At 47.5% G+C, this 11,594-nt stretch overlaps 1 protein-coding gene across 1 annotated transcript; it reads left to right on the forward strand.

Annotated features, from left to right (window-relative positions):
- Positions 1-726: 726 nt before the first annotated feature.
- LOC310797399 (uncharacterized protein) lies at positions 727-7,100 on the forward strand (the record flags this gene model as incomplete). Its single annotated transcript, XM_083659768.1, has 6 exons — positions 727-1,050; positions 2,480-2,543; positions 2,894-3,029; positions 3,201-3,459; positions 4,875-6,088; positions 6,254-7,100. Exons 1-6 carry the CDS (start codon positions 742-744, stop codon positions 7,098-7,100), a joined length of 2,829 nt encoding a protein of 942 aa, XP_083515894.1. The 5' UTR covers positions 727-741.
- Between the last annotated feature and the right edge of the window lie 4,494 nt (positions 7,101-11,594).

Below are 11,594 nucleotides of genomic sequence, written 5' to 3' on the forward strand. Positions count from 1 at the left end.
CTCTTAAACGTATAGATGGTAATAAGAGTAATAAAACTGTCAAATTATATTGTGAACTATTTAAAGAGGAATAATTTGTTTTTGTTTTCACTTTTGTCATTGCTACTTGATTCTCGACTGTAATTTGTACCATCATACTTGTCCATCTTAATTTATTTTCTGTAATGAGCACATGTCTGTTCCAATATTCAATGTTCTCTTGTCTGTTTGAATAATAAAAAAAAAAAAAAAAAAAAAAACCCCGCCCACTCGGCCACCACCACCGCTGCAAAACTGGTCAGTGTGAAGTGAGCAGGGATTTCTGAGCAGGGATTTCTGATTTCCGGTCAGGATTGTTTTTAGAATAAAAGCTGTCATTCAAAATCGATAAAATACACAAATTGAAGCGATGTCACACAAATTGAATAAATATCCATGGCAAGCTGCACTCTAAATAAATGTAAAATTCACTCTTGTTAATATTTGGAAAAACACATTTCCATTTGTACTTTAATTTTGATTGTAAATAAATACCAAACTTTATCATGCTTTTATTTTGAAGGCGAAATCCCTAAACCGGAAGTGAAATTCATGCTGGCCGGAGAAAATTCCTGCTCACTTCACGCTCGTGCAAAACTGGCTAACGTTAGCTACTTCAGTGCTTGTAAACAATCGAGCCAACCAGTAGTTTAGGCTGCATATAACTTAACGATACTCTGTATTTTTTGAGACGTGGAAGGACCGAAATAAAGTCCGGGCGGCATGTGCTCCATCTGGGAATGCGAGTCCTCTGCGCAGCGGTTCCAGTTACCAGAGGATCCAGAGAAGCGACTGGAGTGGGTGCAGTTCCTCGCCAGTAGCGATGCACAGGTTTTCAAAGAGGCGTCCTGGACGGCGATCAGCGTCTGTAGCGACCACTTCACCACAGACTGCTTTGAAAACGGGACTCTGGTCCAGAACGGGTTGGCTCACCAGCTTCGACTCAAGCCGTGTGCTGTCCCGTCGCTCGGTCCCAAGTCACACAAACCAGAGCCCACTCTCACTGATCACGTTAAAAGTGAGGTGAAGAAGGTGAGTCTAGTTAAAGAGTAGACAGACGCCTGCCTGCAACACAGCAATATCTTCTAGTAACTACGCATCGATCTGCTCCCACATTAACACATACAGACACACAGTCCATTATATTATTGGGCTACTTGGGTAACTGTCTGATAATAAAAGTATTAGGCTATGTCTTCTACACAGCATGCTGCTGAATAACGTCATCAACATTACTGGGGGTAGCCTGCCTGTTTGGCGCCATAATTCCTATAGGGTCTGCTTGTTTTGGATTGGGGACGGCCAGCGCGACCGGAGTCCATTCCAACACTACGTGACGTGTTCAGTGTCACTCCCATGTATTAATAGTTAGATAAAACGTTTAATAATGTCAGAGTGAGAACTTCAATATCACAATTATCGTCATATTGTGATTATCGCAACACCCCTAACTCAGTCTCAACACAGTATAAATCACCATTTGGCACAGCACAGTAAGCAATATAAATTAAATGTCCTCCCCCTTTTTCTTTTTAACAATAATGCAGAAATCCACACATTTTCATATCCACAAATGGGCATGTACTGCAGGTCCACAGCTTGTGTGTCTGTCTGTCTGGCATAACAAGTAGCCTACTGTGAGAAGCATGCTACAAAATGTACATTGACCATTTTCTCTATATACATCAGCCTAGCAGCATTTTGGTAAATGCCCCAATGTCCACCATGACTCCGCCCCAATGTCCACCATGACTCCGCCCCAATGTCCACCATGACTCCGCCCCAATGTCCACCATGACTCCGGCACAATGTCCATCCATGACTCCGCCCCAATGTCCACCATGACTCCGCCCCAATGTCCATCCATGACTCCGCCCCAATGTCCATCCATGACTCCGCCCCAATGTCCACCATGACTCCGCCCCAATGTCCACCATGACTCCGCCCCAATGTCCATCCATGACTCCGCCCCAATGTCCACCATGACTCCGCCCCAATGTCCATCCATGACTCCGCCCCAATGTCCACCATGACTCCGCCCCAATGTCCATCCATGACTCCGCCCCAATGTCCACCATGACTCCGCCCCAATGTCCAGCATGACTCCGGCATGGAAGCCGTGGAAACAAACATGCATCCATCCAAGCAGACTTTTGGAGCGTATTGTTTGTGTAACCAGTGAATCAGCGTCGATTCCTCGTGAGTCCAGTGTGGTAGCGAGTGGATTGGTTAAAACTCACTCCTCAAGTATAAAGGCACGTTAATCTGCTCCGCCAAGGGAGCTAGCTCTCTTGGCGCAGTGGTTAGCGTGTTTGACTCCCAAACCGAAAGTCGGCGGTTCGCATCCACCCCTGGGCAAACCCTTAACATGGGTTGCTGCAAGTACCACCTACACAACGGCGTTACATAATGTAACTATGTAGCTTTTTCTTTACCCAACTATCTTTACTTATTCGTGTAGGAGGAAGAAACCACAGACACCGGATCTCAGTGTGATGATCCAATATCTGGCCAACTGTCAAAGGGTAAGAAACGTAACATTATGATGAGAGATATTAGCGAACCGGCTATTTACTCATATACATATTTTTATACAGTAAAGATAGAAGGAGCTGATGCACACCTTCAGTCCCTCAAAGGCAGGTGCCTGACCTTCATCAGCCTGACCTTCATCAGGTTAAAAAAAAAAACTTTTTTTTTAACCTGATGAAGGTCGATAGACCGAAACGTTGTTGATTAAAGTTTGTTGCAAGTAATTGGCAGTGTGCGGGAATCCTCTTTGTTTCTCTCATATATACAGTAAAGATAAAACATGTTCATGTGAATGACCTTTTTTCCTTTGTTCTTTTTCTTTCTTTCTTTCTTTCCCCCCCAGCCGCCCAAGTGACCCCAGGAGACGTACCTGGTGTCTCAGTTTCATGTTCAACGGATGTTTCACACCCTGTCACCATTGGATTGGCTGAGACGCAGGCAAAGCAGGTTCATGTGAGCAGCAAACTGTGCAAGGAGAAGTACGTCACCCTTTCAACCCAGTGAAGTGTGTGTGTGTGTGTGTGTATGTTTGTTTGTTTGTGTGTGTGTGTGTGAGAGAGAGAGAGAGGGAGAGAGAGTGAAAGGATGTGTGGAGTTTCGTTATTTCAAACTGTATCTCACAATATTGCATTTTGCACGTTTCTTTCTAGAGTGGAACTTCTGCGAAATAAAGGAAGGTATGTCGTGAACGACAGATGCCTCCTGCAGTTGTTCCGGCGGAGCTGCCCGTCGTGCGGCAGGAAGTGTGATCTGGAGAAGGTCAGCCAGGGGGCGCTCCTCATCATGAACCGGCAGTGCCGTCAGTGCGACTACAGAAGTCAGTGGAAGAACCTGACCAATGCTAGTTTCCCCACAGCTGACGGCCAACCGCCGACGGGAGACGCAGGATTACCCGCACAGCCCGGACAGGTAGGACTTAGTAGTAAACAAGCACAACATCATATCTAAACTGACCCATGACAGCTGAAAATGTGCACACCCAACACAGCCATTCCAAGAAAATCTCTAAAAAGAAAATGCATATTCAGATAATCTATATTTTACAGCTCAGTGTTTTTTTCTTTTTTTGCATACTACTGCGAATTGTTGGGTGTGGTTGTTTTTGTGCTGCTCGTTCAAAATAAATAGTTTAAAAAAAATCCTGATTTTCCCCCCAATTGTACTTGGCCAATTCCCCCTGCTGCCCCGGTCGCTGCCCCACCCCCTCTGCCGATCTGGGGAGAGCCGTAGACACACACGTGCTTCCTCCCATACATGTGCGGTTGCCAGCCGCTTCTTTTCACCTGACAGCGGGAAGCTTCACCCACGGGACGTAGCACGTGGGAGGATCACACTATTCCCACCAGTTCCCTTCCACCCCGAACAGGCACCCCCCGACCGACCAGAGGAGGCGCTGGTGCAGCGACCAGGACACATACCTTCATTCCGGCTTCCCACCCACAGACACAGCCAATCATGCCTGTATGGACACCCGACCAAGCCGGAGGTAACACGGGGGCGCGAACCTGCGACCCCTGTGTTGGTAGGCACTAGGCAGGGAATCTACCGCTGCACTACCTGGACGCCCCGTAAATCGTTGAATTGTAATAATTATGCATCATGTTTCCTCTGCTCGCACTTCATCTTCGGGCAGTTCGAAAATTTTACTCATCACTTTACAAGTAGAGATGTAACGGTATGAAAATTTCACATCACGATTATCGTGACCAAAAGTATCACGGTTATCGTATTATCACGGTATTCGTAAAAAAAATGTCTGAAATTTTTCAAAAAGTAATGAGAGACTCACTGAAATAATTTTACAACGTTTTACATTGAAAACTCAGACCCAAAAAGGATTGATACACTCACTGAAATCATTTCTCCAAGGCTGTATGTTTGCATCTGGGAGACTGTTGCCAACTTTGGTTGATGATGGACAGTATTTACCATGTTTTTCAAAGCACAGTAACCATGGTAACACGGTTTTAATGATAATGAAAATTTGAAACGGTACGGTTATCGTAAGGAATTTTATCACGGTTATCATTAAAACCGGTTATCGTTACATACCTATTTACAAGCATGTGTCGCTGCAGTGCACAGCCTGACAAATATTTGGTTACGTGGGAAATGGGTCAGATCCATTCCAGCTCCAGTGGACATCACCACTCTTGCTATCTTATTGCATTGTTTGTATACTTTCTTAGTTTACTTAGTTTACATTGTTGTGGCATACATTTCTAGGCTCAAGAATGTCATAGTTGCTATGCTCTGCATCCTACTGTTTTGTCGTGATTATGACAATAATGAACCATGAACCTTCTGATCTGTATCTTCTCCAGGCGACGGCGTCAGACGACAGCAGTGTCCCAGTCGTCTCCGAGATGATTCGCTTCAGCGACGACGAAAGTGACGACGAAAACGATTGTGCAGAAAAAGGAGGGGAAGAGGACAGCGAGGAGGAGGGGGAGGACGAGGAAGGCGACAAGAACTCTGACTCCAGCGCGGACGAGGATTGGAATCCTGCGGAGGCCATGGAGCTCGAGGAAATCAACGAAGACCTAGAAAACGACTCTTCGGAGAAACCGGTTAACCGCAGAGTCAAGGAGCTCTGCCCAGACTGTGGACAGTTTATCTGGGTTAACATTGTTCGTAACGGTCCTCACGTGTGCGAGTACAAAATCAAGCCCTTTTCCTGCAACGTGTGTGGTAAGAGATGTGCTACTGAGCTAGCTCTGAAACTGCACGACAGAATCCACCTGCCAGACTATGAGCACCAGTGCAGGTTCTGCTTCATGTCTTTTCAAACCAGGCTGGACAAGCTCACACACGAGAAGGTCCACCAAGGTAAATCGATGCCCTATCAATGCCCCGACTGTTGTATGAAATTTTACACCAGAAAAGCGCGCACGGTTCACCTGCGAAAACACCGAGGCGACGGCCCCAAGAAGCACCCGTGCCCCGTGTGCAAGCTGGCGTTCATCAGCAGGAACCAGCTGAAGAGGCACGCGCTGGTGCACACGGGCACCAAGCCGTTTGAGTGCGAGGTGTGCCAGCGCTCCTTCAACCAGGCGGGACACCTCAAGTCCCACATGCGCCTGCACACCGGCGAGAGGCCCTATCAGTGCCGGCACTGCAACAAGAGCTTCAACCACAACGTTAGCTTGAAGAGCCACGTCCAGCGCTACCATAAGGACGCCCCTCCCGGCTCCCCGACAACAACAACGCAGCAGATGGAGAAAATGGACCCGAACCAATCGGAGTCCGAAAAGGAGGAGATGAACGAAACGGAGAGCAACACCGGCGACGGTAAGGAGAAGGCCAGCGAGAGCGACGCAGACGCAGAGAGTGGCGGAGACCACGGAGTCGTGGAGGAAGGAGAAAAGAAAGTGGAGGAGGAAGTGGAGAAGAAGAAGGATGCGCCAAAAGTTAACAAGAGGAGCACAGGCAGACCTAAGGGGAGGCCCAAGAGGAACGCAGCGCTCAAGGCCGCCAGCTTGGTGGAGGGGAAGCGGAAGCGGAAGCGAACGACGGCTAGCGATGAGGAGGAGAGCGGGCAGGAGCAGGGGAAGGAAGAGACAGATTCTGACTATGAGGAAGAGGAAGGAGAAGAAGAGGAAGAAGAAGAAGAGGAACCGGAGGAAGAGGAGGAGGAGGAGGAGGAGGGTGCAGTAATACCTAAAAATGTCCCCAAACCCAAAATCAAGTTGTCCATGGGTAGACCTAAGGGGAGGCCCAAGAGAAATGCAGTGTTTGAGGGCACAAGCTTGGTTCAGGCGGTGGCTGGGGGTTCAAATGCGGAGACAAGGATGGGTGCTGATGAGGAGGAGGAGGAAGAAGAAGAAGAACAGGAGGATGCAGTCAAACCTAAAAAGGTCCCCATCAAGAGGTCCAGGGGTCGACCTAAGGGAAAGCCCGGGAGAGATCCAGGAGTCGGGGGCATCAAGAGGTCCAGGGGTCGACCTAAGGGAAAGCCCGGGAGAGATCCAGGAGTCGGGGGCGCAAGCGAGGCTGCGGCCGTGAGAGCCGAGGACGCGGGTTCAAACCCGGAGACGGCGATGGCTGGTGATGAGGAGGATGGGGCGGAGCAGAGCAACAGCTTGGACCCCGAGATGAAGATGGGTGGTGGTGATGAGGAGGACAGGGCGGAGCAGAGCAACAGCTTGGACCACGAGATGAAGATGGGTGGTGGTGATGAGGAGGACAGGGCGGAGCAGAGCAACAGCTTGGACCACGAGATGACGATGGGTGGTGGTGAGGAGGAGGACAGGGCGGAGCAGAGCAACAGCTTGGACCCCGACATGACGATGGGTGATGAGGAGGACAGGGCGGAGCAGAGCAACAGCTTGGACGCAGCACAGGAGGAAGAGAAGAGAAGCGAGACAAAGAGGCAGAGCGCAGACCGAGCTAGAGGAGCACAGAGCGCAGACAGAGCTAGAGGACGCTCGGAGATGTCTAAGGTGGGAGAGAACGACAGTGACCCTGAATTTGGCCCAGCAGAAGGAAGGATGAAAAGGAAGAGAAAGGTGCCCTGGAAGCTCGCCATGGACGACGTAGAGTACTATTAAGGCTCAGTCCTGTTTGCAGCCGGGCCCGGGTTCGAAAAATCCTTGAAATGACAGATCTGTTGCTAAAGAAGTAAACTGGGTTTGTGAGGTTTGTTTGTGAACACTAAGAGAAAAGATAGGATCGGTATAGAAAGGAGGGTCAGACAGAACTGGATATCACGGTGTCTTTATATATCTATTTGACCATTTAGTTATAATAATACGACACAAAACATACACATAGGCCTGCATTTTATTGCCTGTTACTGTTGAAAGAGGAGATATTACTTGCAATGTTGCTTTTTCAAAATGCATTTTTAATTCATTTTAATTAATGTATAAATTTTGGCATCAGATTTGAAAAACAAGTAGATTAAATGGGGCTGATGTTAACTGCCTGTGTTCCTTCATGTTTTCCAATAACTTTGCTGTTCTACTTTTACCTTTACTACTGATTATACTGTTGTTTCTTTTTCATGTTTGCATCTAAAGTACATCTAAAACATCATTAAGAGTTTCACACTTTATAATAACTGCACACCATTAAGCATGAGTTAAGTATTGGTAAATACTCAATTCATCCTTTATAAAGTATTGTTCATACATTACTAAGCATTAGTACGTAATTCATTAACACAGTTATAAATGTTTTATTCTTGATTGAGTAATTATTTACTAATACTTAAACTGATGCTTAATAGTGTGCAGTTATAGTGTTTCCAGAGTTTCATGGGAGAATTTGTGGCTGTTGGAGATGGCAAATTTGACGATATGATTCCTGCAATAAAACATTTACTTATACAGTTGAAAAGTTACGTCTCGCTTGAGTGTTTTACATGTTTTTTTGGAGACACTGTACAGCTGCAAGCCAATTGAGCCAATATCAGTTCCAAATGTACGCTATAGAGAGGCAAAGTGACCGCCTACTTCCTGCTTCAGCACTGTACCAAACCAGAGATTTTCATTATTATTTTCCCATAGACATTTCGTAAAATGCTTATAAAAATAGTTTTACTTCGTCAAACCAAACGCTTCAGCTATAGAATTGGGAGAGACCATAGAACATTTCACTCTGACCAAAACTTAAAAAAACTACATTGGAAAAAAAAAGGTAAGTCTTTAAACCCGCATTTCTTTTACGTTTTGGTCCGAGTGAAATGTTATGTGGTCTCTCCTGTTTCCAAATATAGCTGAACCGTTTGGTTTGAACATGACATGTCCGTGCTGCTACGGACATGTCATTCCTTCATTTCATTTTGGCATCCTTGTTAACAGGTGAGACCGTTCACACCAGAGGCACGCCACGCCACGCTGAAGCGAACGTTCAGGATTCAGTCCTATTTTCCAGGCGTGACGCGTGAAGCTTGAAGCTGCCACGCATGAAGTCAATGGGAGTTGTGGGCGGGTTCAAGGCGCGCCGAGAGGAAAAGAGAAGGCTCAAGCTCCAGTTCTGCCTATTGTGTGAACGTGCATCTTTCCATTTCTGGAGCATTGGCAGATTTTAGGCTCGACTCTGGTAGATAGTCTGGAGACCATCACTAGTGTTATGTTGGTGTGCCTGCTAGTCACTGGAAAACCACTAGATGTCCTCCTTGTGCCACAAATACAAACTCGGACTCCACTAAATGGGTTCAGACCTATCCACCTATCCAGCCATCCAATTACCATGGTAACTGTCTCTTCTGCTGCCATACATTGACCTGCCCATTTCAAACTTGACAATCTCTAATCCCCTCCATCCTCTCCCCTCTCTCTGTCTCCCCCCTCTATCTGTCTCCCCCCCCTCTCTCTGTCTCTCTCTCTTTGTCTCTCCCTCTCTCTCTGTCTGCCCCCCTCTCTCTCTCTCTCTCTGCCCCCCTCTCCCTCTGTCTCCCCCCTCTCTCTCTATCTCTGTCTGCCCCCCTCTCTCTCTCTCTGCCCCCCCTCCCCTCTCTCTCTTTCTGGAAGTGACCCCTGCTCTCACAGCCCTCCTGCAGTGTCACAGCTCAGACAGTCACTGCTGAGACTTTGGGAGAATGGATGGGAGCTGTCATCCAGTCACACCACACAGACAGCATCACTCCCTCTTGTTTCTTTTAGTATAATCCCTCCCTTCTGTCTTTCTGTCTCTCCCTGCTCACTCAATTGAAGTGTAACAGATAGATTGGTAGGCTACTTCAGTCATTAATTCCCTGCAGTGTAACGGCAATGTAACAAATGATGCACAGCCAGGCAAACTATAGAGATAAAGATATATAGATAGATATATAAATAGATAGCTAGATAGATTGATAGATTGATTGATTGATGGGAATGACTAATTACTACTTTCCCTGCAGTTTGATCTGATCTCTCTGTCTCTTCTCTCACTCTTGCTAAATCTCTATTCCTCTCTCTCCTATCTCTCCCTCTCTCTCTCTCTCTCTCTCTCTCTCTCGTCCTGATGTCCTCTGTCTACTTACTATAAGTGTCTCCTTCCATGCCTCACTCTCTGGGTCTGATTTGAAGGTAGTCTTTTTTAAATAGCAGTTAAAGAGCTGCTCTCTGGTGAGAAGAGACAAGACTGATGCTCTGAGGCAGACTTGAGATGAGGTGAGTCAAGGAGAAAATGACTGTTTTGGCATGTGTTGTTGCCATTAGTGTGAGGAGACAGATAGGCTAGTGTTCTTTATTTGCTACCACACATTCACTCTGCAGTTTGTCCCCTCGCTGTAGGACACCACACATCCACTCTGCAGTGTGTCCCCTCGCTAGAGGACACCACACATTCACTCTGCAGTTTGTCCCCTCGATATAGGACACCACACATTCACTCTGCAGTTTGTCCCCTCGCTATAGGACACCACACATTCACTCTGCAGTTTGTCCCCTCGCTATAGGACACCACACATTCACTCTGCAGTTTGTACCCTCGCTAGAGGACACCACACATCCACTCTGCAGTTTGTCCCCTCGCTATAGGACACCACACATTCACTCTGCAGTTTGTCCCCTCACTATAGGACACCACACATCCACTCTGCAGTTTGTCCCCTCGCTATAGGACACCACACATCCACTCTGCAGTTTGTCCCCTCGCTAGAGGACACCACACATCCACTCTGCAGTTTGTCCCCTCGCTATAGGACACCACACATTCACTCTGCAGTTTGTCCCCTCGCTAGAGGACACCACACATCCACTCTGCAGTTTGTCCCCTCGCTATAGGACACCACACATTCACTCTGCAGTTTGTCCCCTCGCTATAGGACACCACACATTCACTCTGCAGTTTGTCCCCTCGCTAGAGGACACCACACATTCACTCTGCAGTTTGTCCCCTCACTAGAGGACACCACACATGCACTCTGCAGTTTGTCCTCTCACTATAGGACACCACACATTCACTCTGCACTTTGTCCCCTCGCTATAGGACACCACACATTCACTCTGCAGTTTGCCCTATAGGACACCACACATTCACTCTGCAGTTTGTCCCCTCGCTATAGGACACCACACATTCACTCTGCAGTTTGTCCCCTCGCTAGAGGACACCACACATCCACTCTGCAGTTTGTCCCCTCGCTATAGGACACCACACATTCACTCTGCAGTTTGTCCCCTCGCTAGAGGACACCACACATCCACTCTGCAGTTTGTCCCCTCGCTAGAGGACACCACACATCCACTCTGCAGTGTGTCCCCTCGATATAGGACACCACACATCCACTCTGCAGTTTGTCCCCTCGCTAGAGGACACCACACATCCACTCTGCAGTTTGTCCCCTCGCTATAGGACACCACACATTCACTCTGCAGTTTGTCCCCTCGCTATAGGACACCACACATCCACTCTGCAGTTTGTCCCCTCGCTATAGGACACCACACATCCACTCTGCAGTTTGTCCCCTCGCTAGAGGACACCACACATCCACTCTGCAGTTTGTCCCCTCGCTAGAGGACACCACACATCCACTCTGCAGTTTGTCCCCTCGCTAGAGGACACCACACATCCACTCTGCAGTTTGTCCCCTCGCTATAGGACACCACACATTCACTCTGCAGTTTGTCCCCTCGCTATAGGACACCACACATTCACTCTGCAGTTTGTCCCCTCGCTATAGGACACCACACATCCACTCTGCAGTTTGTCCCCTCGCTATAGGACACCACACATCCACTCTGCAGTTTGTCCCCTCGCTAGAGGACACCACACATCCACTCTGCAGTTTGTCCCCTCGCTATAGGACACCACACATCCACTCTGCAGTTTGTCCCCTCGCTATAGGACACCACACATTCACTCTGCAGTTTGTCCCCTCGCTATAGGACACTGTTTTTCAGGAGAAAGAAGTGCAAGTAAATAACATGAGCTGGGATTTGAATCCTTATTTTTGAGAGTATAATAATAAGGTTGTCTAAAGTATCGATAGTATTGATAAGTATAAACAAATTGGAAACAGATACAATACTCATTTGCAACAGGTATCGATAGTATCAATACTACAAATTTGAAACGGAAACAAAAGTACTCGTCTGCAACAAGAAATAAGAAGT

The sequence above is a fragment of the Poromitra crassiceps genome, assembly GCF_964638095.1.
Source record: "Poromitra crassiceps genome assembly, chromosome: 23".
Taxonomy (NCBI): domain Eukaryota; kingdom Metazoa; phylum Chordata; class Actinopteri; order Beryciformes; family Melamphaidae; genus Poromitra; species Poromitra crassiceps.